We start from the raw sequence: 25,806 nt of genomic DNA, 5'->3' as shown, positions 1-25,806 counted from the left end.
TTTTTTTTGTTGAAACTCACTTTATTTAAAAAAAAAACAGTCATGAACAATAAATTACAATCATTTCCCCCTTTTATAAATTCTTCATAAAATATATTTGACAATTTTAAAAGAAAATCTCAAAAGTTGCTTTCATTTTTGAAGTGCTGATGACTTATTTTTTGACCATTTTGTCATGCTGGTGAATTATTTTGTAGCTGCTACGATAGTTTGATTGATAAACATTTTACAATTAAAAACAACAACAACAACAACAACAAAGAGGAAAAACAGACCAGCAGAAAGAACTATTCAGTGTGCTATTTATCTGACACTTAACACTTACTTCATCGTAATGACAAAGTATCCCTTAGCACCAAAAATCTACAGGAACCCCGTCTTTCTAAATGACAACTAGTGCAAAATAACATTCTAGGAACTAACTGTACAACCCCATATTTTAACTGGCCACAGCTGCCTATAAGCTTATTTGAAATATTTGGTCTTTTTTTCAATTAAGACAAATTTCATAAAACACTATAAACCATGGCAAGAGACTCTGAGGAATAATTGTTTATTGAGTACCTATTATGGGCAAGGCACTGTGCACAAATTTTTGCTTTTCATTTTTCCTCTAGCAAATACCCAGGAATTTCCAAGTATCATCAGCCTTCTTTTATTTCTTACTCCTGGCTGGAAAAGGTCTGTGGCTATATGCCATTTTTAAACTGTCATTTTACCAACTGACCTTTAGTGCTGAGCTCACAGTAGGTACTGAATAAATACCTCCTGATTGAAAAAACAAAGACAAAGAATTTACTATCATTGCTTGGTATCATTGACTATTTTAGAATACAAGGACTTGAGAAAATTCCAGGAGACACGTCCTGATCACCTCATACCTTTGCTGCCAATGAAAGAAAGAATTCACTTCACAGGTGAAATCTTTCAAAATAAATGATAATCGCTAACTATTTTAAATGAGGCAAGACCAAAAACTATGTACTCAGGAAACCATGGCTCCAAGCACATAGATATTTGAAGTGCAAACGAAGCACTGGCATACTATCACCTGAAGCATCATGAATCTCTGCTGAAGCGCCGTGTTACTGATGCAACATTATAATACTTTTCACTTCCAGTAACTCAATCCCCTTGGCCAGGTTTGTGTTACAGTAATTTGGTGATCCAGAGGGTCAATTATCATGAGGTTCCAGTGTATTTCCACCTCTCATTTCCAAAAATTTCCTCGTATTTATTAGCTTGAAAGTGATGTTCAAAGTATGTGATTTTTTTTATTTTAAAAGGTTTTATTTAAAAAAGAATAAAAGGTTTTATCTCAATAAAACCTTTCAGTCCAAGTTTTAAACTTCCACACCAAGTAACGCATAGTTCAGAAATTTTACATACTCTAATTTTTTGTGCTTTTTCACCTTCTCAAGTTCCCAAACACATTTTAAGTAAGGAAAAAATTATGATAGCAAAATTCCGAAAGTTATGGAAGTTCAAAAAAGCTGAGGAGACACACTGGGTGTCAATTATGCTTTAGTTAAAAAAAAAAAAAAAACAAAAAAACAAAAAAAGAAAACCTCATTAAAAAAAGAGCTGAGGAGACTATGCAAACTATTAACGATTTCAGTATTCTAATACTTTTTTTTTTTTTACTTTGACCAAAGATTCTAGTGCTTTATAAAGACTAACCTGGATACAATGGTCTCAAAGTCTATCTAACCTTAAAGGCTAATATTCTGTTTTAGCAAAACTTTCCTTAGATTTTAATTATTTGCATTTATAGGAAAACAAACTGGAGACAACCATATAGGGTTAAAAATCAAACTAACTTCAATTAGAGTAACAGTCTATTGGTTTTTGACATAGACCGTACCAAGTGATTGTATATAATCGATACTTCAAAGTTTCTACTTGAAAGATACAGTTGATGCCAAGATATTTCATCCATTTGCCACGCTGTATAGGTATCATCTCCCACTTTAGAAAAAGGTGATCAGCATTTAACACAACCATATCACTATCATTACTGTGTTAAATTAGGCAAGAGAAAACAGCATTAGTGCCAAAATGAAAGGAATTCCAGTGATTAAAAAAGAGACCGTATCAGGGCAGGCAATGTGAGGGTAGAGCTCATTTGATTTCTTCAACTTTATGCTGAGGCTTAGACAGTCTTGAAATCAAAACTTACTATATCTAGTACGATAGTTCATATATTGCAAAGTTTTCAGAAACAGAGGAATCCTGTGTTCAGATTTATATCAGATTGCAGATGGTCAAGTGCAGACATGTTCCAGTGCAATGGTTTAATTGGTTAATTGAATGCTTGGTTACCTAAAGGTATGACTGAAATCATCAAGGTCCTTGCCAACCTGCTACCATGTGATTGCATGGCTAATTCAACTCCTGCAGCTATAGGGCACTGGAGAGCTCAAACATACTTCAGCAGCTTTGCATCGCTTAATTTTGTTTATGTTTAATCGGGTAATTTTAGACCCTCCAAAAATGATGCCTTAAAAAAAGGTGTATAATATTACAAAAATAAAAAGTGTAGTATGATTTCATTAGAGGGAGGGACAGGGTAGGAAGATGAGGGAAGGTTCTTTTATTTTTCATCACTGATTTCACCAGCAAATCTCAAAAACCCAAACCTACATCAAATAATTTAAACAGAAGTGGCATTTTCTTCATATGGAATGCAAAATGCACACATTCACATACTTACATATACATAAATATATACATATATGTTTCCTTTACAAAGCTTCAAAGGTTGCATTGCCAGCATGCAAACCTCTTCTTCCATGGAAATTCCTAATACTGACAAGGAATGTCTAAAATACTTAGGAGACTTACTTCCAGAAAACTGGACTTTCTTCTCTTCTTGGCTCTTAGAGAATTTTCCTGCCAAACTTCTACCAATGATCATTTTAAAAAATGTACACCCACATTGGTAATACACATTTAAAACATACTATAACAAAATGGCCAGCTTGGACTTAAGAAAAACGAGGAAAAAAAACACCCCACAATAAAATCTAAACCCTTAGAAGGTGGAGCTTAGCTTTTTATATTCTTTTTCAGCCACGTTATGTTGTTGCATCACTGTTAAAACATAAGCAGCATATCATCCAAGATATTTGCAAACAATATATGTGTCACGTTTCCCAGCTGCTATCTTTAAATGCAATTTGTACTAATCTGAGTTCTAGTTCAAAAGCATCTGGACGATCCTGAGGGTTTGCAGCCAGCATTTCCTTAATCAGTTGTTTCATTCGCCCATTCATAGACTTTTTCTTCACAGGAATGAGAAGTTCCATTTTGGGATTTTCCAGAAGCGCCTCTCCAACAGGCACAATCTCAGTTCCTTGTTTTACGTAACTCCCCAAGAGTTCCTTCTTTGTCTCTGTGTCTATGAATGTGATCCTTTCCAGCATTGCCCAGATGATAATCCCCAGAGCAAAGATGTCAGCTTTTGCTGTGTAATGTCCCTCCCACACTTCAGGAGCCATGTAGAAATCTGTTCCACAGGCTGTGGAAAGGAAACACTTGTTTACACTGACAGGTTCTTCTGGATTCTGCCCAGAGGCTGAACAAACTTTACTGAGACCAAAATCAGCCACTTTCAGTGTGGGTTCCAAGTCACTGGTATCCAACCTGCTTTGCGAAATCAGGATGTTATCAGGCTTAAGATCTCGGTGGATGATCTGGTTTTTATGCAAGAAAGCCAGAGCACTGCTCAGCTGAAGCATAAAGCTGGTGTTAGTTTTACGATTGGGTTTCCTGGACAACAGATACTCATTCATATCTCCGCCGTCACAAAAATCCATCACAAACCACAAGTAATAGGCGCTTCTGGGATCAAAGGCAATTTCTCCTTTTAATGAAGTCTCTACAAGCTATGAGAGGGGGAAAAACAGATTACAATCATCTGCACAGTTTATACAATTCAGCTACAGAAAAAGAATAACCGGTTAAGTTGGACTTCCAATTTTAAGTAGAAATCCCATGAATGTTTTATTTGGTCAGTGCTTTCCTATGTGCGTTTTATTTTAAATTCCAGTACTTCAAACTGTCACTTTGCCCCTAATGAATACACACCAAATCTCTAAGTTGAGAGGTAAAAACTTATTTAAAAATAGCTTTAGGGGCACCTAGCTGGCGCAGCTGGTAGAGCATGGGACTCCTGATCTCAGGGTCATGAATTCAAGTCCCACGTTGGGCACAGAGCTTACTAAATCATAAATAAATAAACAAACAACTAAACAAATAAATGCTTTATTTTGAAAAGTGTCCAACTGGCTATACATTTTTTGCACGTGTTAATGGAGCTGAACTCTACCTACCTAGCCAACAGCTTCATGAAAAAATGGACATTTCAGCAGACCTGGGAGATTGCCAGCTGGGGTATAAACATCAATTAGGAAGTTCTATTCAATTTAACTGCCTGAAATATGTTTCTTGTTCATTGGATATACATTATCAACATTATACAATCTGTAAAATTAAGAGAAAAATGGTCAGGAACACTAGTTGTTAAGGAAATAAAGGCTTCCTGTAGTCACTGATAAAAATAAAGACTGCCATTATTACTTCATAAACTTCTACAGGCAGAATGCAAATATACTGGCTATCTCTATCACTGTATGGCTTCTAAAAACCAATTTACAAAAAAGCATATTTACACTTTGATATAAAAATTCAAATCTGAGTTTGTATATTACTTTTTTTTTTTAACATTTTATTTATTCATTTGAGAGAGAGAGAAGGAGCAGGGAGGTGGAAGAGGGAGAGGGAGAGGCAGACTCCCCACTGAGCAGGGAACCCGATGGAGGGTTCGATCCCAGGACTTGATCCCAGGATCATGACCTGAGCCAAAGGCAGATGCTTAACCAACTGAGCCACCCAGGCGCCCCAGAGTTTGTATATTTCTTTGCTGCAAGCTGAAAACCTAGAATAAGTAGCTATTTTATTTGTTATCATTATCAAATTATAACTCTATTACCTGAAATTCAAGAATATTGATTACTTCACTGAATAGGAACTACCATTCTAAAATACAGCATACAGTGCTTTGAAAGCATTTGACCCATGGTGCCTTTTCGGACCCACTGAATAGAAACTCAGTATGGAAGCTGAAGAGTTGTTGAAGAATGAATGAACTGCTAATTTTACATTTAAGTCTACTAGTACTTCCTCTTGTCATTTTGGAGGGCAGAAGCAAAGAACACCTTTTCACACCATCTCCCCCAATGGCAAACAGCTGTAACTGCAACGGTCTGCAGATGTCTTTTGCATGCATTTTCTTTGTTGCGTGTGTTTGCCAGTGAGCCAGAAAATGAAAGACTAGAAAGGCACAGATCACACAATTATTTACCAGGTGCACTGTTACTAAATATGCTGAGATTAAAGACCAGTGCCATGACTCTTACTTCATTTCCTCTTTTCTTCTGTCTTTACTCTCAAAAGCAAACTTCCTAAATAGCTTGGAGCAACGCAGAGTCCCAGAATTCAAAGAATGGTTTAGAGTAAGGCCAGATAGTAAATACTTTAGGCTTGACAAGCCACATAAGGTCTCTGTTCCATATTCTTCTTTATTTTCTTTCTTTCTTTTTCTTAAACTCTTTAAAAATGTAGAAACTATTTTTAGCATCTGGGCCATATAAAAACTGCCTGAGGGCTATAGTTTGAGGGCTGCTGGTTGAGAGAGCCCAATCCGCTTATTTCCATGTGTAGAGGATGTCATCAGCCATTGGTTCTCTTGCCTAAAGTCCTTTGATGCCACGGCTCCTTTCAGCACTTCAACAGCTTCCCTGTCCTCTTAGGATACAGTCTAAGGTCTTTAACATGGGCTATGGGATCCTCTGACCCTGCTGATCTTTCCAGTCTCACCTAAAACAACTCTCCCGGTATAGTACAGTCTTACTATTTTCTTCCAATTCTTAGAATGCTTTGTACTTTTTGCTTCAAGACATTTGTATGTACAGTTCTTTCTGGCTGGAAAGTTTTCTCACTCACCTGGCTAACTCCTCTTTATCCTTCAAGTTTCAGTTGAAACAGTTCATAATTCCTGAACCCCAGGTTATGTCAGATTCTCTATCATACGCTCCTATATCATTCTATACCTCTCATTCATGACACTTACTACAAGTTATACAGACTGGCTACTAAGTTCCTAAGTTGAGACTATATCCTCTGTTAATTATTCGTTTTACATTTTCTTCTAGGTTAAGTTTTTTAGCTATTAGGAACTGACTTAATCATTTAGAACAAGGAAAATATCTAGAAAAACATGGAGAAAAATAAGAATTTGTGTAGAGAATAGAGAAAGCCATGCATAGGGACTCTGTGGTCACACTATAGATTTAACTGTTTTTACCAGATGTAAATTTAGAGAAGGTACTTGCTAAGTGTGTTGATCAATGTCTTGTTAACAAAATAAATCCACAGAAAAGACAATTTTAGTAGAGCTACCTATTACTGAATACTTCCTATGTGCCAAGTATTATACCTGTATCATCTCTAATTTTGACAACTTCCACAGAAGGTAAAAATGATTATTCCTATTTTACATCTGAAGATACAGATGCTGGAAGAGATAAGTTATTTAGCCAAGATCATATAGCTAGCAAAAGTGATACAAGTCAAACACAGGCTTATCAGGCTTTAAAAGATAAAAGGGAGTACTAAATAAAAAGGTGCTTTAGACTAAAAAAAAAATCATTGAGTCAAGTCTGGAAGTACTTTACATCTCTTTCTTCTTATTATTTTTTTAAGTAATCTCTACACCCAACATGGGGCTCAAACTTACAACCCCAAGATCAAGAGTCACATGCTCTACTGACTGAGCAGCCAGGTGTCCCAATACTTACATCTTAAAGCCTTGAAAGACCACCATAATACCTAATTACTATAAAGGTTGCTTGATCTGGACTCAAGGATACCATTAACACTAAGTCATATATTTAAATGTCTTTTTATTTGTAGACCAATTCAATGGCAAAGTTCATCAAGGTTCTATCCACTTTTAAGAGGGAGTGTGGTAAGAATGTTTCTAATATTTCCATCAGTGCAACTTACATACTAAGCACTTTTAGAAAAGTAAACAATAAATGGAATAGAGGCTAAATAGTTGTGCTTTATAGTCACTGTCTTAAAAGGTAAAACTTCAGGATATAGCATGCTAAACTGCAATATAAATTAGGTTCTCAAGATTGATATTTGTTCACCATATAATGAAAACTGCAAGTTTCTAATTACACAGATTAATGTGTTTGTTTTCTTTGTTGTTCCTGGTCCAAAAGCTTTTGTTGTTTTAAAATTATACTTCTGCACCCTGATGGTAAAATTCTGAATTTAGACATACTCATGGAAAGTTGTTTCCTTTTCCAAGAATGACTGGACTTAAGAAAATTTTCTCCGGCCTTTAACTAGCTATGTCTTAAGTATCTTTTCTCTTTAGCAAATATAGGCCTACTAGAGATTTTGATCTATGCCAGAAGCCAGCTAGCCAACCAACCAAGTAAACAAACCAACCAACCTTTTCTGTTTTCCTATGTTAATGCTTTCCCCAAGTCTACAAAAAGAGTAATTTGAAGGCAAGAGTAATTTGGAAGTTAAGGGAACACAAGTTTTAGCAGTCGGATCGTCTCCTACATTCAGTTCCCAATTCTGCCACTTGCTGGATATGAGACTTGGATAAATTCATTATCTATTCTAAGCCTCAGTTTCTTCATTTGTAATGATGATAATAATAGTACTACCCTCACAGGATTGTTCTGAGCAACTGCCTTTAAGACACTTAGCACACAGTGCGGAACTGACTAGGAACCCAAATGTTAGCCATTAGCACTGTGAATAACATTCAAGTGCTATGCCACATACTTCATGAAAATTAGCTGGAGCTGCATGGTTAAGAAGCCACACAACCCTCTGAAACAGCAAAGGCTTGTATTCAAATCAGTGATTTCTAAAGAAATGCCCAATTACCTATATGGGTGCTGCTATTGACTGCGGAGTTTTTCCTTTTCTTCTGGCTTCAGTTCCAAAAAACTTGATTGCAAATAAGTGAACTCAGTAGACTCTTATCTCAATCACTTCTCTAGCTCCTGTGTTGCTCCATTCCCATGCAGACTGGCAAGTACTATGGCCTAACAGGTGGCTTATGTTATTTTTAGGTATTTGCATCACAGGTTTAAATAAAACCTTGCTTTAAAGCAAACATCTACTCGGTTCTTGGCAGACCCTTATCTACTGCTAACTATATAAACACCTGCATTTAAAAGTAGAAGTTCATCTGACTCTTTTATTCCTCTTCTTGCTGACCAATGCTAAGTTCAAGTTATTTCTATTTCCCATTCAACCACACATACCTGTAAATAAAGGGAAGAATTAGAGCCGTGGGACATTTTTTGCACCATCCCATCTTTTTGCAGGATGCATTCCTCCAAGTGAATCACATTTGGATGTTGGCTCTTGATACTGCTTAGTGCCCAAAACTCACGCAGGGCTAGTTCAACATTTTCAGGTGCATGGCATCGAATTTTCTTCACTGCCACCCGTGCAGAGGTCTTTCTGATGACTGCTTCATACACAACACCGTAACTGCCTCGGCCTACCTCCCGTATTAGATCGTACTTTGGCTGGCTACTCACCATCTTCAAGGTCAAAGTTTCTGGAAAAAATCAACAAAGTGCTCTGTTGAAATTAAGTATACTTACTGGCTTGTATACCTTCTTATGTATGATTTAATTATCTGTCTCACTGTTTGCAGTGCCTGAAAGGTATTTGCTATAAGTTGGGCAAATCTAAAAGTTTGAATAATAATAATAATAATAATAATAATAATAATAATAATAATAAAGCAGCTAACACTTTGGTAGTACTTACCATGCATCAGGAACTGTTCCAAGCACTTTGTAATATTAAATTCATTTAATCCTCAAACAATATTATGAAACAGATACTATTATGGTCATTTTATAGATGAGAAAACTAAAGCACGGAGAGTTTAAGCAACATGCCTAAGGTCAAACAGCTACTAACTGGTGGACCTGGGTTTTGAAACCAGGCCATCTGGCTCTGACATTCGTGACCATAACCATTACACTATACTGCCTCTTACACAAACTGCTTCAAAATATTACTGTTAAAACTAAACCAAAAAATTCAACATTCTTATTTAGTGATCATGAAAAAAGAAACTCCTGCTTCTCCTTAAAGCTGACACACACAAAAGTTCATAAAAATGTCAAAACAAAAACAAAAAACCTCACAAGTTAGAAATACAAACACCTGCCTTGTGCTTAGGGACTGAAAGTGAACCAGATTATATATCGAATTGAGAATGTGGGTTTTTTATAAAAGTAAACAAACTGTGTATGTCCCTATTTTAATTTTATGTTATTTCCTCATTTCTTGCAAAATAAATGAAAATAAAGTCTGTGGAGAAACATGGTCCTCTAAAAATAAACCAAGCTACTTAGAATATTGATACCTTTCTGATGTTAAATTTAAACAACAGCTATTTAGATGTAGGCCATTTCTGCCACCAAAAACTGTCCTCCATATGAAGGGGCTCTCCGACAGAGTTCTTTCGAATTCAATTTGATAAATCATTTAAAGGCAGAAGCAAAGGCCCCTGTGTACACAGAAATGCTCATGAGTTGAATCAAGAAAGTCTAAAGCGTGCCACCCCACTCTCCAAAGAATGTTAAGATTCTAATGAGCTTCAGGAACAAATTCTTATTTGTAGATTGCCACGATGGGCAAGAGACTGTACGATCTTTATGGTGTACAGTGTGGGGGCACAAGAAGCGACTGACTCTTGAGCCTGAAAAATTGGGTACAGCTACTTTAAGTCCATAGGAGAGTTTTAATAAAGAAAATGAAAGCTTCTGAAATTACTTCTTAGTCCCACTTCCTCTAACTGGAACCCCCCTTCAAATTCCTACTCCATCTCCTAGTGTCTGATATGCTGCCACGGAATCCTTGCCCCAGGTCCACAGTAGACACCTTCCTGCTCTCCGTGGCTCGCCAATTACTCTAAGTGGCTGCTATCTTGCAAGCTGTCCCACACCCACACACGAAAGAGCGCCCGAGCAAGGGGGAGGGAGGGCATTTATGAAATCCCTGGATGCGAACCCAGGCGACCGGCGGCACTTCCCGGGCCCTCACGCCCGCCCCGCTAAGCCAGCGCTCGGCGGCCGGCGGGCCAGGCCACACACCTGCCGGGCCGGGGAAGGGCCAGTCCTGGGCAGAGGTGGTGTCCGACGCGGCGGCGCAGCGCCCCGCTCATTGGCCGAGTATCAGGCCCTCCCCCTCCCCGGCGGCGTCTAGACTAAACCCGGAGGGGATCCTCCCGAGGCCCTTCACCCCGAGGAGCCAGTCCTGCGGCTGTCCCAACTCCTCGGGGCTGGTGACTGAGGCCCGGGGCCTGGGGAGGAGGCCAGGGGCAGAAGAGGAGGCCGCAGCTGGGGCCGGTGGCCTGAGGGGTGCGGGCCGGAGGCCTGAGGAGCGCGGGGCCTTCCCTAGCATGACTCCGCTGACAGGTCTGTGACAGGCCTCCCGGGGAGGGAGGCGCATGCAAGGCCCTCGGCTCTGCAGCAGGGCCTCCGTGCCAGGCCTAAGGGCCAGATTTACCTCAGGGTAGCCGCCGCCGCTTCTCCCTCTCACGGGCTCTGCAGGCCGCCATTATCGGGCAGCTCGCGCCTCAGCCTCGGCGGCCTCCAGTCAGAGACCGGCGCGCGCCCCCGTGGTGCGCGCGGACACACCCCCTTACGCCGCGCGGCCCCGCCCCCCTCCGGCTTTCCGTAGCGCGAGCCGGGACGCCGAGCGCCATCCCTATTGGGCGCGCGCCCCGCGCTCTGCCAGCCTCCTCCCTCTCCCGTGGCTCGCAGGAGCCGGGAGTCGCCGAAGGTGTGCGCGCTCCGGAACGCACCACTAGTACCCCTCCCCGCAGGGGTGGCCGGGCCCGGGAACGGGGAGGCCGCTGCCCGCCGGAGCTTGGTCACCGTCCAGCCGCAGCGGGCGCGCACGGCTCGCGGCCCCGGGGATGGTCTGCGGCAGCAGGTCCGGGCCTGGGGGTGCGCGCGCCCGGCGCGGCCTCCCCGCTCCCTCCCGCCCCCCTTCCCACCTACCGAGCTGCGGGCAGGTGTGCGGGGGTCGCTGGGGCGGAACGCCTGGTGCATCTTCTTCGGCTCCGGCCTGGGGTGCTTGCGGGACGCGGAGCTCTTCGGCTGGTCCGCGGGGAGGCGCGGCCCGAGCTGGGAGGCCTGGCGTCCGCCCCGCCGGGAGGGAGGCTGCACCTTTTGTCAGAGTCACTGAGCCATGTTTGCGGACGGTGCAGTTGCCCAGGCGGCGGCGGCGCGGGACTGGGTGCGATCATCTGGGAGGACGCCGTCCCCTGCCCCGCCGGCGCGGTGGTATCTCCCTTAAAGAAGCCGGCACCTCATTGTTCCCCGGCCGCGGCCGCGGGGAGTCGGGGGCGCCCTGCCCAGCGCGGGGAGGAAGGGGCGGCGGCGCCCGCACCTGGCCGCTGCCGCCCGCGCAGGCCCTGCCCGGCGGCGGCCCCAGGGGGAGTCCGGATCCAGCCTGCGCCCGGCGACGGCCGGCGGTTCGAGGCGGCCGGGGCCGGGATGGACCGCGAAGACAGCCGTTTTCTCTCGGCCCGAATGACAGCGGTCTGTCAGATCCCGGCAGGCAATCGCCTGACAGCCAGCCCGGGACTGTCAATGACTCAGAGACTCGGACCAACCCGTTATTCAGTTAGTTACACAGATCAGTAAGCATCCGCCAGAAACGTCCGTCCCTTCTTCACCAATTTATTCTGCGCCAACTATTTGTCAGTAAAGTGGTGGTCCCTCCTCCCAGTGCTGCATTAGGCACGATGTGCAAAGAATCCCTGTCAGTGCTCTCAAGGATCAACCACTTACTCATTTTATTTGCTGTCCTCTATTTATGGATCTTCTGAGAGTCTGGGACTGGGTTAGGTCTTTAAATTAGCCTTTCTAATCCTGACCAAATCCCACGGGGTAGGCTTTATTGCTGACCTTGTTTTGACAGGTGAAGAAACAGACTTCTGCCTTATTTGACCAAAAGTTGTGTAGTTTGGGGTGTGTGTGTGTATGTGTGTAGCTGCCTTGAATACCCACTCCCCTGGTATGACTCCGCCGCCAAAACCCCAACAACACCCTGCTCTGTAATCCGCTCAGACTTTTGTTCTGAGTGCCATCTACCAGTCTTCAGCTCTCAGCTGGGGATACTGACGCCATCCAAGGCTTAGTTTCTGCCCTTGAAATTAGAGGGAAACTATAGGAGGCCTTAATACCCGTGTGGGTGATTGAGCAGAATCGGGAGAGGGCTATCTCTTTTGGTCAGAAGAGCCTTTTCCTTTTGCTTGTCTCAGTCATTAAATATAGGAATCCCTCCTCAAGCTGACTGCAGAGCTGAGACTTGAAATCCAGCTCTGTAATCCCCAAAGATAGGCTGACTAAAGATTGTGAGGTGGGTGTTTTCTTTAGGAAAAAGATTACAGAATGGCCCCATGAACACGTTGCCGACACCTTAGAAGGTGTCTGTAAGGGAGGGCCTCAAGCTTAAGCTTCATTAGCTCCGGGGTAAATCGGCCCCTGCTTATTATACTTACATCATTGTTTGTTTGCCCATAGGACTTCTGCTAGACTGAGAATTCCTGGGGACAGGAACCTTGTCTATGATTCATCTCTGAAGCCGCCTGTGTTACGGTACCAAAATACACCGGAGGGTAGTATTGTCCTACATTGCTTGTGGGAAAGCAAAATGATGTAACTCGTTAAGAAAATTTGGCAACACATAGCCACTCTACATATATATTTACTATTTCAGCCAGCAATCCCAGGTCAAATCCTAAACTTCTAGGAATCCATCCTAGTGATATATTGGCAAAAATACAAAAAGCTGTATGCACAAAGTTATTCATTATGGCACTTTTAGAGTAAAAGATTGGAAACTGCTCACATGTCAATAAAGAACTGGCTGAATAAATTATAGTACATGCACAGGCTAGAGTGCTATGCAGCCATAAAAAGATACGTGGAAGCCTTCTTGCATATGCTAATAAGCATGCTAATCTGGAGTGATGTCCATCTATATTGTTAAGTGAAATAAGCATAATACTGTTTATATCACCCAGTGATGGGATGATATAAGTGAACATTAATTGCTTATATTTAAAAGTTAAACAGTAGAAGAATAAACTCCAGTCTTCTAAAAGTGGTTTCCTTTGTGGGATGGAGAGGATAGAGGTGTAAATGAGACTTCTGTGAATGTACCTTATATAGTGACTATTTTGGAACCTTGTAAATGTTTTACATATTTATAAAACAAAGTTCAATAAAAATAACAGAACACTCCACAAAAGTTAAAAACAAATGGAAACAAATGAGCCATCTGCATGTCAGATTGGTGGCGTAACTACACAGAGAAAATTTCAATTGGCTTTATAAGTATTTTATAAGTATTGGCTTTATAAGTATTTTGACTGTACCTCCCTAATGGGCTATAGTCTAAGGACAACTAGAACTGCATACAAATATTAAATTTCACTCATTAGTCTTGTTAGAAGTAATACTGACATTACTGAGGCGCCTGGGTGGTGCAGTTGGTTAAGCATGGGACTTTTGGTTTCAGCTCCAGTGGTGAGATTGAGGCCCACGTCTGGCTCCATGCTCAGCGAGGAGTCTGCTTGAGTTTCTCTCTCCCTCTCCCTTTGCCCCTCCCGACTGTGCATGCTCTCTCTCTCTCTCTCTCAAATAAATAAATAAATAAATAAATAAATAAATAAATCTTAAAAAATAAGACTGACATTGCTATTTTGAAACTATGATAGATTTATTTAAGGAGAAGGCACATAAGTATGTCAGTGACGTTAGGCATCAAGATTTTCAACAAATGAGAAAAAAAGCCTAGGGGCGCCTGGGTGGCTCAGTTGGTTAAGTGTCTACCTTTGGCTGAGGTCATGATCCCAGAGTCCTGGGATCGAGCCCCACATCGGCTACCTGCTCAGCGGGGAGCCTGCTTTTTCCTCTCCCCTCTGCTCATGCTCTCACTATCTCTCTCTCTCTCAAATAAATAAATAAATAAAATCTTAAAAAAACAAAAAAACAAGCCTAGCATGGGGCACCTGGGTGGCAAAGTCGGTTAAGCATCCGATTCTTGATGTCAGCTCAGGTCATGATCTCAGGGTCTTGAGATCAAACCCAGTAGGCTCTGCACTCAGCGAGGAGTCTGGTTAAAACTCTCTCTCCTTCTCCCTCTACCCCCACCCTGGCATTCCCTCTCTCTCAAATAAATGAATAAGTAAATAAATCTTTAAAAAATATTAAACAACCCTAGGGTAATTTTATATCTGAGTTAGATAGCAGAATGAATGATGTATTTTCCTCTTAAAAAATGTTTTCTACTTTCTGCTGAAAAGGCCTAGAAAAAATCACCAATCCAGTAGTAATGAACACCCCTAATGCACAGAGTTGGTCTCTAAACACCGTTTTCCAGTTGTAAAAAAATAAAAAATTAAGCAAAGAAAATCAAGGCTCCCTTGATAAATGGCTGGTTCCAGATCTGGAACAGGAAAGATGAAGTTGCGTCATCTTGTGCCTGGAAGCCAGGAAGCTATCAAAGACTATTGAAGTCATGTAAAAATGACAGAGGAACCAATATGAAGGGGCCGTACTGGCCAAAGATGGAACAATTTGAGAATTAAAAGAAAAATAATGACTTCCATTGATCATAACACATAAAATATATAAGAACTCATTAATTAATAATGATACTTAAGGAAAACAACACATTTGTTATCAGTGGAGTTTTATAGGGAATCAACTAATTACTGTGAACATTGATAAAGAGAAATAATCAGACATTTTTCTGGTCATTCCTTGTTCAGTTATATTGCATGTAACCAAACGGTAGCTAAGAAAAAGTTATTTTTTGTAGAAGAATTCTAACTAATAAATGCAAAAGAAATCGTAGGATGGTAGGATTAGAAAAGCATGATTTTGCAAACCTTAATGAAATAATGGGTCTAGGTGACAATCATGAAACGATGCTCAAACAATTGGATGAAAGGTGTTGGGGAACTTTGTAATAGCTTAGGCTGACACGCCGGAACCCAGCGACCAAACTTAACATTACCAAGAGGGGGATTCAGCTCTCTCCATGAAATATTGTTGCCTTAAAAAGCAAAAAAAAAAAAAAGTCTAAGCCTAATCAAGCCAAGATCTAATTACCAGTGTACCAGAAATCAGGGGGATAGACAAATACCATAATGAGCCAAATTCAAAATGTGGGACATCCTACAGGACGAGTGACCTGGTTTTTGCAACAAATTCATGGCATGAAATTACAAAAGGATGATAGAATGTTAAAGTATAAAACTCAAGACACGCGTCAAATGCAATAGCCTTATTTGGATCCTGATTCAAGTGCGCCAACTGTCAAAAGCTGTGTGGTTCAATCGGAAATTTGAATGTGGACTGACAGATTAAGGAATTATTATTCTTTTTTGTTAGATGCGATAATGACATAGTGCCTGTGAAAATAAAAGCCTTTTTCAATTAGAATGGCACATTGATGAGTTATGGATAAAATGTAATGAGGTCTGGGCTGTGCTTTACTCTTCTACAAGCAGTACAGTAGACAAAAAGGGGGAGGAAGATTGGCCAAATGTCGATAGTTGTTGAAGCCTGGTGCTGGGTACATTGGTTCGTTATACTATTCTATTTATGTATATGTCGGAATATACAAGTTACACATACAGGTTGATTATAACAAGTAGACAAGTATGCTCGAAAAATGAAATGTGAGGGATAGGTGGGAACTTGGATGTAGCGATCCTGCCCCCTTGTGGTAGGTTCCATTAGTACAGCTACCGCCCCAGCCCTAAAAGGCTGGTCTGAATTCCCAGAGCTGTCAAAATTTGGGTTATAAATCTCACGGGAACCCTAGGAAATGGGTGGTGGTGGTGGTGGTGTGGTGGTGGTGGTGGTGTGGTGGTGATGGGGGTGGTATGCCATTTTAAAGCTGGGGAAAGGGAGATTCAGAGGAACTCGGTAAGTTCAGTTTCTAGTAAGTCACTGGTAGAGCGAAAACTCCAGGTTCCAAGCCCCAAAATTGCTGTGTCTCCAGACTTTCCTTTTCCTATCTGAACAAAGGGGTCCCATGAGAAGAGGCAAGTGGAGATGCCCCTAATTAGAATAGGTCTACAGGAAGCAGATCATTGGGCAGCAGTTTTGCCTATAAACTGCAGATAAGTATGAATAGGTACTATAAATGTAAATAAAAGTAGGAAATATTCATAGAACCCCCCCCGTGCCAGCACTGTGCAAAGTGCTGCTTATATGTGATCTCACTTACTCTGCATATTATCCTGTGAGGCATGTACTGTTATTACTCCCCTTTTACAACCGAGGAAACGGAGTTTCTAAGAGGACAAAGTCACATAGCTAGGAAACATCTGAATTGGGACTTGACCCCCGGTCTGACTACAGTACTCATGTATTTTTTACTTAATTTTTTTTGAGATATGGTTTACATACAGTGAATTGCTCACATTTTTTTTTAAAGATTTTATTTATTTATTCGACAGAGATAGAGACAGCCAGCGAGAGAGGGAACACAAGCAGGGGGAGTGGGAGAGGAAGAAGCAGGCTCCTAGCGGAGGAGCCTGATGTGGGGCTCGATCCCATAACGCCGGGATCACGCCCTGAGCCGAAGGCAGACGCTTAACCACTGTGCCACCCAGGCGCCCTTCACATCTTAAGAATATAATGCTTGTGTTTTTAACTCCCGATAACTATTGTATCCTGCTTGTCTCACTTTTAGCATGAATACAAATATTAATATTTTCGTGGATAGTTTTTTAAATTTTTTTCTACATAGGAATGGGAGCTATGAAAGAGAAGAAAATGGTCATGAAAGCAAGGGTGCATGGGGAAGGTCAAAGCTCATAGTTCTGCCTAGAACCAACCATCCCCCTGATGTTTTTTTTTTCCATGTAGGAAAGGGTGGCTCCTATTTTTATTTCCTCTCTTCTTTTAGGAGACTCTCCACCATGCCCTCTCAGCCAGTTAAACATATAATTAAGTCAGTGGACCTCAAATGGGGCCGTTCGCCTTTCAGGGTGCATTTGGCAACGTCTGGAGACGTTTTCGGTTATCACACTGGGAGCGTAGGTGCTGCTGGCGTCCGCTAGGTGGAGACTGAGGGTGCTGCTACACAGCCTGGGACAGTCCTCCACCGTAAAGAATTATCCTGCGTCAAATGTCAATAGTGTGGAAACTGAGAAGCCGTGACAGCAGTAGACTCCCTGTGCAAACATAGCTTCAGGGCAGGTCTCTTAATCTCCTTTCCCCCCAGATCGCTGGCCCTAAATTCCTCCTCTGTGGAAATTCTGGAGGCATCACTGATGTTTCATCAGAGACCTAGTACCCCCTGAAGTCATTGCATCCTGGGCCCGCCACAAGGTGTTATCAACATGCTGCCAAATTATTAAGGATGAGTAACCAGGTGACTGTTTGGGGGAGCAGTTCCTATCTTGCCATAGCAGGGAGGATTCCCATCCATGCTCTCTCCCCTCTCCTTCCAGTCCCAGCTCTGCAGGGGGAGGCTGATGGAGAAACTCCTTTAAGGAGAACACCAGCTCTGGTACTGCCATGCTGTGTGACCTTGAATATGTCTCCCTGTTCTGTGCCTCATATGCATATGCATAACGAGGGGTCTGACCAGCTCATCTCTACAGATCCTTCCAGCTCTGCCACTCCGATTCTTCAGTCCTACACCTCCACTCTGCATGTACCAAGATTATTTCTGATCCAGCCCCCAAACAGGGGATTTAGGGGCTCAAGAAAGTCCTGCGCCAGCCCCAGCTTTAGCTGTTGTGTCTTTGGATGGGTCCTAGCTGTCTCCTCAGTGAGGACTGAGAACAGCTGGAGTGCTGGTAATTAAGACCAAGCTCCACATCCCCTGCCCTTGGTGCCAAGAGCTCCTGCTAGGGGGTGTCCCCATCTGATAGCCATGATGGTTGAGGAGTTGAGAGCTGTAAGACAAGGTCCCAAAAGCATCTCAAGCTGAGGATTCATGAAGCTCCTCAACAGATACTAAGATGTTAGAGCTTTGGCTGCCTTTGACCCTTCTGGATGCTGTGTGTTACAAGTGCAGAAGCACAACTCAAACTGGCTTAAAGGGAATGGTTGGCATGTGTGTCTGAGAACAACAGGAAAGGTTTGATCCAGCACCTCACATATCAGCCTCCTCTGTTCTGCCTTCCACTTTGCTGACTACATCTTAAAGCTGGCCTCTCTGATGGGCCCAGGTGGTAGGCAGCAGTCCTGGGGATTCAGCTCAGGAGTATGACCCTACAGGAATGAGAAAGTCAGTCACTCCATTCCTCAGACAGTCCTGGGGTTGAGTCTTTGGACCTGATTGGCTCATTAAGGATGGTGGGCCTTCCTTGACCAAGGTCTGTGTCCTGGAGGACAGGGCTTACTGACTGGTGGGGGCAGCTAGCAAATGTCACTACACATACCCCTCCTGTAGAGTCACTAGTGCCTGGCACATGGTGAGCACTTTTTTCATTCATGAAACCAACAGCTATTTAGTGAGTACCTGCTAGGTGAAAGAAATTATGCTAGATGCTGATGGAAAGGCAGTGGACGAGAGGACAAGGTCCCTGCTCTCATAGTCTAGCGGGGGTGACAGACACCTAAACAGCTGAAGACGGTACAAGGTGATTAGTGCCAGAGGAGGGGGCCCTATGTTGTTCTTACATGAAAGAGGATAGGTGCTTTTGACAGGAGGTAGCATTTAAATTGAGACTTGAGGGCCAAAGTGAGATACTTAGACACTCCTTCAAACTGACATTCTTTGAATGTTTGGTCTATGGTCATTTAGAGCAGGGGCTGAGTGCGGTTTGGGGAGAAGGCAGAACTGTACTTAGCTTCCCGATGGTACTGAGCACCTGGGTGCTGGACAAACCTGCAAGGGCATATAACAAAACAAAAAAGCCTGCTACTCAGTGTAGCACCGGATGTTACCTGGGCTCGCCCCTGACTGCCCACCCAAAGTCTTACCCATGTTTTCCTTCCAATGGCATACAGAACTGTCAAGGCACTGTGCCAGGCGCTGGCAAGACGTGCCCAGGAGCTGCTCTCACGGAGCTCACCTTCCTCTTTACTTCCAGAAATGATCGTGCAATGAGACACAGGAATGCAGTTGTGGAAAGTGCTGCCAACAAGCTCTAGAGGCCCAAGGCTTGTTAGTATGCAGGGAGTGGAGGTAGGATGGTGGTTTGGGTCATGGAAGGCCTCTCTGAACGTGTGACGTTTATGCTAACAAATGACTGAGGAGAAGCAATTAGCCAAGTGAGCAGTGGAGGGGAGGTACGCGCCCGGGGTTCTTCCAAGCCCTGAGTTGGAAGTTTAAGCCAGGAGTTAGGGCAAGAGTCAGAGGAAGGAAGCTCACCGTAGCAGCTACAGACAGAAGCCTGTCTCTGGCCCAGCTTCATCAGTAACAAAGCTCAGGTCTCCAGCAGGTCACCTGTCTGATTCCCATTCCTATTTCTCAGTAGGGCCCGACGCCCGTGGAAGGGGGCAGAGGCGTGATGATGAGCCTTAAAAGGCCAACACAAGGCCAGGACCAGATCTTGTGGGACCTTGTAGACCCTGTTATGGATTTTGAGGTATAAGTAAAGGGTCATCGAAGCTGTTTTTTGAATCGTGGTGAAATATCTATAAGATAAGGTTGACCATTTCTAAGGGCACAGTTCAGTGGCGTAAGTCCCCTCACACTGAGTCGCAACCATCACCACCATCCATTTCCAGACCTTTCTCATCTTCCCAAACTGAGACTCTGTCCCCGTGAAACACCAGCTCCCCATCCCCTCTTTCCCTCAGCCTCCGGCAGCTGCCAGTCTACCTGCCGTCTCTGTGAACTTGAGTACGCCAGGAACCTCACAGAAGCACCGTATGGTATCCGATAGTATTTGTCCTTTTGTGTCTGTCTTTCACTTAGGACGATGCCTCCAGTTCAGGTCGCACGCCTCAGCGTTTCTTCATTTTAAGGCTGAATCATCTTCCATTGTCTGTACACACCACATTTGGTTTATCCGTTCATCTTTCCATCACCAAACGGGTTTAAGTAGAGATTTGAAACCAGATCAGATTTCCAATTTAAAAGATCCACTTGCCGGGGTGGGGTTCCTGGCTGGCTCAGTCTGTGGAGCGTGGGACTCTTGATCTCGGGGTTGTGAGTTCAAGCCCCACGCTGGCTGTGGAGCCTACTTAAAAAAAATTTTTTTTTTTTTTAAATAAAAGGTCACTTAGCTGGCAGGTGAAGGTTGGCCCAAGGGTGGCGAGAGCTGCAAAGGTCTAGGCCAGAGGTGATGGTGGTGGCGTGGCCTAGGCTGTGACCAGGAAAGAGGGGAGAAGTAGATCTAAGGGCAGGTGGGAGATTGCACAGGATCTGCACTTTGGAACTTTGCCATGGGAAGGAGGAACCATCAAGGAATGGCGGGCTGACCTTAGTCTTCCTGAAGGACCCAGATCTGAGGGAGTCCACTGAGCTGCAGATGAGGGTATCCTGTCTTCACAGCTCCGTGATTCCTTCTCACCAGCTCTGCCTTCCGAGGAACGCAGACTGAGCCACTGAGAATCTTCCTTAAAAATTTGCTTTAGGGATAGAGGGATAGCACAGGCATTCTGATTTCCTTGACTGTTGCATTATCTTTGTAAATTCCTAGATTGATAGCTGCTTTAATGATTGACTCTGACTCTGCTGCTTGGTTATTGTTAATCCATCGGTGAAAGATGAATCCCCGGGGCACCTGGGGTGGCTCAGTCAGTTAAGGGTCCTATTCTTCAGCTCAGCTCAGGTCCTGATCTCAGGGTCTGAGTTCAAGCCCCTAAAAAAAAAAAAAAAAAAGATGAATCCCCCGAATCCCTTTCTAGTATGTTGTGAGAAGTTGGGGTTCTGACATTGTAAAGCTCAGCCCCAAACTCAGGACCAAGAGAGATCCTGTCTTGTGAGTCCTTCTTGTGAGTCCTTCTCACCAGTCAGATTTTCATGAAGACACCCTTCTGTGTTATATGCTGAGAATTCTAGCTAAAATTCTAGGTGATTCAAACTGAGAAGGCGGGTGACGGAGCTAGACTCTGCCGACGCTGTGTGCCTTGCTCTTCCCACTCCTGGGGGAGCCGTGCGACTTCTAGGGAAGCAATCTGTCCGCATATACTAAACACCCTTTCAAAAATCAATCCCACTTCTGAAAGTCTAGGAAAATGTGGTGTTCCCTGTAGGAACAGTGAGAAACGAAAAGCAAAATATGTGTCCAATAATATATCGATAGGATGGAATATTCTGCAGCCATTAGAAAATCGGCATTCTCAAAAGAGTGGACCCTCTTTTTAAACAGGTGAAACAAATCTATGTGGAAGTCGGGTGGTTATTGGTGGGGAAGGTGAAGGAATCTTCTGGCGGATGGAAGTGTTCTGGATCTTCATCTGGGCGAAGATTACGTGGATGAATATATGTGTAAAAATTCATTGAACTCCACACTTCCTATTTGTGTTCCCTACTGTACACGATGATACCTCCATGTAAAAGCATGAATTCTTTTTTTAAAAGATTTTATGTATTTGAGAGATAGGGCAAGAGAGTGGCAGAGGTAGAGGGAGAAGCAGACTCCCCGCCGAGCGGGGAGCCCGATGTGGGACTTGATCCCAGGACCCTGACATCATGACCTGAACTGAAGGTGGACGCTTAACCGACTGAGCCACCCAGGCGCCCCAAAAGCGTGAATTCTGAAGGCGATGTAGGCCGCTAGAATGTAAGCTCCTGGAGAGAAAGGGTTTGTCTGCTCCTGCTGGTTGCTGTGTGCCCAGAGCTCAGAACTCTACTCAGCACAGAGCAGACCCTCAGTAAAATCCTACTGAATGATTATAGTAAATGTTTAGAATAAAATGTTAAATGGAAAACAAGACCCAGGGCACCTGGTTGGCTCAGTAGGTTACACATTTGTCTTCGGCTCAGGTCATCATCTCGGGGTCCTGGGATCGAGCCCCACATCTGGCTCCCTGCTCGGCGGGGAGCCTACTTCTCCCTCTCCCTCTGCCCCTGTCCCTGCTTGTGTGTGCTCTCTTGCTAATAAAGAAGTAAAGTCTGTAAAAAAAAAAAAAAAAAAAAAAGAAAGAAAGAAAGAAGAAAAACAAGTCCCAAGGTTGCAGAACTTTCCAGTACACTGTAATTATAGTGTTGTAAGAATGACAGACAGGAAAATAATTGCAAGGAAACGCAGTGAAGTGCTGTTGGTGGTTGTGTTGAACAGCGGGATTTGGGAGATGATTTTTTTAAAGTTTCCTTGATGGATGTCTCTTCCCTTCTGTTGGTTATTCTGCGTGAAGCATCATTTGGAAACAGCAAACGATGGAGCGCTAACACTGATTGAGCGCTTATTCTGTGCCAGGCTTTTATGCTTCGAGAAACGTACACTTCACATTCATTAACTCAGTTAATTTTTACAACAGCCCTATGAAGTAGGTATTATTTATCCCTATTTTACAGATGGAGAAACTGAGGCACAGCGCAGTTCAAGAACCTTACCAAAGCTACACAGCCGTAAGTGGCAGACCCGGGAGAGGGAGGCCCAGCCGCGGTCTGGCTCCAGTGGTTAAGCCACCACGATGTCACACTGCCCCTGGAAAGCTAATGTCAAAGGCCCAGATCCGAGACTTCTGTGACTATGAGCCCCAGGACGAACGGGCCTCTTTGCTCTCCTCTCCCCGTGATTGAGCCCGTCTCTCCCAAATGGTCAAAACACCTCAAAGGAGAGAAGAGGTGAGCACAAGCCAGAGAACCAGAAGCAGAAGAGGTGAGCAGGGGGGGTGAGCAGAGCTTTCCCAGGGCGGGAGCAGATGTTCCCATCACCTGACTCCCCGTGCCAGAAGCCCCGGGAGGTCCCCTCTGGCAGGCTGGCCCTGCCCCTTGGGGGCTGTCTTGAGGCCTGGGCCAACAGGCCTGGTCCTGCAGTCCACCAGCAAGGTGGCTTCCTGGAAGCTCGTCGCCCCCCCTCCCCCCGCCCCTGTACCAGTCAGCTCTGCTCCTGGAAGGGAAGGGAACTGGGCCACATGCTTCCTGGCACCTGAGCAGGAACCTGTGTTTGGCTCCACGGCCCACAAGAGCACAAGAGCGGCTGCTGGCAGACACATTTGAGCGCCTGCCCAGCCGCTCCCCTGCTGTGTGGCCTGGGGCACGTTACTTGACCTCTCCCCAGCCTCAGTGTCTCAGTATAGGAAATGGAGGGACTGAAGGACCTGAAGGGATTGAACGCAACACTGTGGGTGATGCGTTTGGCAGCATGGCGTTCAAATCAGGGCGGCTGTTGTTATTATCGTTATTATCCTGCCCTCCTCCTCAGGGTCACGGAGGGCTCGGAGAGATGGGCTGAAAGGCACTCAGACATCTTGGCTGCCAGGAGGGAATGCCTCTCTAATCAGCACAAACGTCAGACTCCAGTTATTAATACCCGGCCGGCCCCACCAGCTCTTGGATTTAGCATTCCAAAGAGGGGGTACAGAGGTGGGGAGGGTGGATCTGGGGAACAGGTGGCTGAGGGCTGGAGAAGGAGCCCTCTCTCCGTGGGAACAACCCTTCCCAGTCTCACAGGCAGACTTGGCCCGTCCTCCAGACACCGTCCACCTGTGGTCTAGGGTCTGGGAAGGTGTGAAATTCCTGCCTGAGGCTGAGCTCCGGGCAGTCAGACTCTCAGTCCCCTAAGGGCACAGCACTGTCCTTCCAGGAATCTAACGTCTCAGGGAGCAGCCCCCCCCCCAATTGGAACCCCACAAGAGACAGACCAAACTCATGGAATTGTGGAATGGTGACGGTGGTTGGGGCCAAGGGCGCCCCCAATCTCCCCTGCTGGTTTAGAGCTCAGCCTCTTGGACAGAGCTGGGGGAAATCTATATCCTCAGCTTTTCCTGGGAATAATAATAATTTTTAACCCTTTCACGTAATAGAAACATTTTCTCTCAGGTGTTGAAAGAACAAATGAAATGATTCATGTCATCCCAGGGCTTAGTGCGCAGTGAGTGTCCCCCAAACGGCGGATGTTGGGAGCCCAGTCCCTTCATCTTATACGTAACTTCTCGTTCCTTCCTGAGTGAGCGGTGGCAGACCTCAAGGAACAAAGATCTTTCAGGAATTTCCCGTTCCCCCGCCTCGGCTAACAATTATATCAATGAAGGCTTCTTTGTCTTCTAATACTGATTTTTGAAAAATGAATAACCTTTTTTTAGAGCACTTTAATGTTCACAGCAAAATCGTGCAGAAGGTACAGACAGTCTGTATACACGCTCTGTGTAGAGCGTCCCAGCATCCCCCACCATCAGCGTGACGCACCAGTGTGGTGCATTTGTCATGACATCAATGAACCGGCAGTGACACGTCCTTATTACCCAGAGTCCAAAGCTTATGTTAGAGTTCACTCTTGCTGTATGTGAGTTTTGACAAATGTGTGTAACATGTATCTTACTGTTACAGTATCATATAGAATATTTTCACTGTCCTAAGAATTCTGTGTACCTCGCCTCCTAATCTCTCCCTCTCCCCAAACCCCAGGTAACCACTAAACTTTTTACTGTCTCCATACTGCCTTTTTCAGAATGTCATATGGTTGGAATCCTACAATATATAGCGTTTTCAGATTGGCTTCTTTGACTTAGTAATACGCCTTTAAGTTTTGTCCATGTCTTCATGTGGCTTGATAGCTCGCTCACTCTCGCTCACTTTTTGTGCTGGATACTATTCCACGGGATGGCTGTACCATGGTTTACTTATCCATTCACTTCCTGAAGGATATCTTGGTTGCTTCCAGGTTTTGGCAATTATGAGTAAAGCTACTCTAACCATCGACACGCAGGTTTTTGTGTAGACATTAGTTTTTAACTCATCTGGGTAAATACCAAAGAGCGTGATTGCTGTATCTGATGGTAAGAGTATGTGTAGTTTTGTAAGAAATTGCCAAACTGTATTCCCAAGTGGCTGTGCCGTTTAACCGTCCCAGCAGAATAAATGGAAGTTCCCGTTGCTCTTCACCCTTGCCAGCATCTGGTGTTGTCAGTGTTTTGAATTTGGGTCATTCTGACGTGTGTGTCATGGTATCTCATTTTTGTTTTAATTTGCGAGTCCCTGATGGCATATAATGTTGAGCATCTTTTCACGTGCTTGTTTGCCATTTGGATACCTTTGCTGAGCTCTTCAGATCTTCTGTCCATGTTTTAATTGAGTTGCTCATTTTCTTATTGTTGGCTTTTATAAGTCCTTTGTAGATGTTGGATCACAGTTCTTTATCAAATATGCCTTTTGCAAATGTTTCCTCCCACCTGTGACTTGTTTTCTCATTCTCCTGATTAACTTTTATGAATGATTCCGTTTTTTTCTTGTGATTAAAAAAAAGTATTCTTGGGGCACCTGGGTGGCTCAGTCGTTAAGCATCTGCGTTCAGCTCAGGGCGTGATCCCAGCGTTCTGGGATCGAGCCCCGCATCGGGCTCCTCCGCTGGGAGCCTGCTTCTTCCTCTCCCACACCCCCTGCTTGTGTTCCCTCTCTCGCCGGCTGTCTCTCTCTGTCAAATAAATAAATAAAATCTTAAAACAAAAGTATTCTTATAAATAGGTGTTACGTGACTGGCACGTGGCTTGGTTTTGCCAGTGCCTTCATCTAGGAGGGACCCCACTTTTGGCAGATGTACAAGGCAGTGTAGCATCCTGCATGTTCAGTATTGTAGCC

The 25,806-nt window shown here is 44.0% G+C and overlaps 2 protein-coding genes across 2 annotated transcripts; one reads left to right on the top strand and one right to left on the bottom strand.

Annotated features, from left to right (window-relative positions):
• On the bottom strand, window positions 1-11,356 carry PDIK1L (PDLIM1 interacting kinase 1 like). The gene is made up of 3 exons (XM_026516984.4): window positions 11,127-11,356; window positions 8,361-8,662; window positions 1-3,887 (listed from the first exon to the last, which is right to left on the bottom strand). Exons 2-3 carry the CDS (start codon window positions 8,643-8,645, stop codon window positions 3,147-3,149), a joined length of 1,026 nt encoding a protein of 341 aa, XP_026372769.1. The 5' UTR covers window positions 8,646-8,662; window positions 11,127-11,356; the 3' UTR covers window positions 1-3,146.
• LOC130542329 (collagen alpha-2(I) chain-like) lies at window positions 10,124-20,951 on the top strand. The gene is made up of 4 exons (XM_057305506.1): window positions 10,124-10,538; window positions 10,624-11,770; window positions 12,657-12,751; window positions 13,657-20,951. Exons 1-4 carry the CDS (start codon window positions 10,124-10,126, stop codon window positions 13,713-13,715), a joined length of 1,716 nt encoding a protein of 571 aa, XP_057161489.1. The 3' UTR covers window positions 13,716-20,951.
• Window positions 20,952-25,806: the final 4,855 nt, after the last annotated feature.

The sequence above is a fragment of the Ursus arctos genome, unplaced genomic scaffold (assembly GCF_023065955.2).
Source record: "Ursus arctos isolate Adak ecotype North America unplaced genomic scaffold, UrsArc2.0 scaffold_32, whole genome shotgun sequence".
NCBI lineage: Eukaryota > Metazoa > Chordata > Mammalia > Carnivora > Ursidae > Ursus > Ursus arctos.
Note: the sequence above shows the minus strand (reverse complement) of the source record. Positions and strands in the feature narration are given on the sequence as shown.

Bases quoted from the DNA above. Each gene is read 5' to 3' on its own strand.
- PDIK1L (XM_026516984.4), bottom strand. From the start codon at position 8,645: ATGGTGAGTAGCCAGCCAAAGTACGATCTAATACGGGAGGTAGGCCGA. The intron at 3,888-8,360 runs GTATGTGTGGTT...CCCCTCTCATAG, and splicing joins ATTCTTCCCTTTATTTACAG to CTTGTAGAGACTTCATTAAA.
- LOC130542329 (XM_057305506.1), top strand. From the start codon at position 10,124: ATGCGAACCCAGGCGACCGGCGGCACTTCCCGGGCCCTCACGCCCGCC. The intron at 11,771-12,656 runs GTAAGCATCCGC...GTTTGCCCATAG, and splicing joins TCAGTTAGTTACACAGATCA to GACTTCTGCTAGACTGAGAA. The intron at 12,752-13,656 runs GTAGTATTGTCC...TTTTGGTTTCAG, and splicing joins GTACCAAAATACACCGGAGG to CTCCAGTGGTGAGATTGAGG.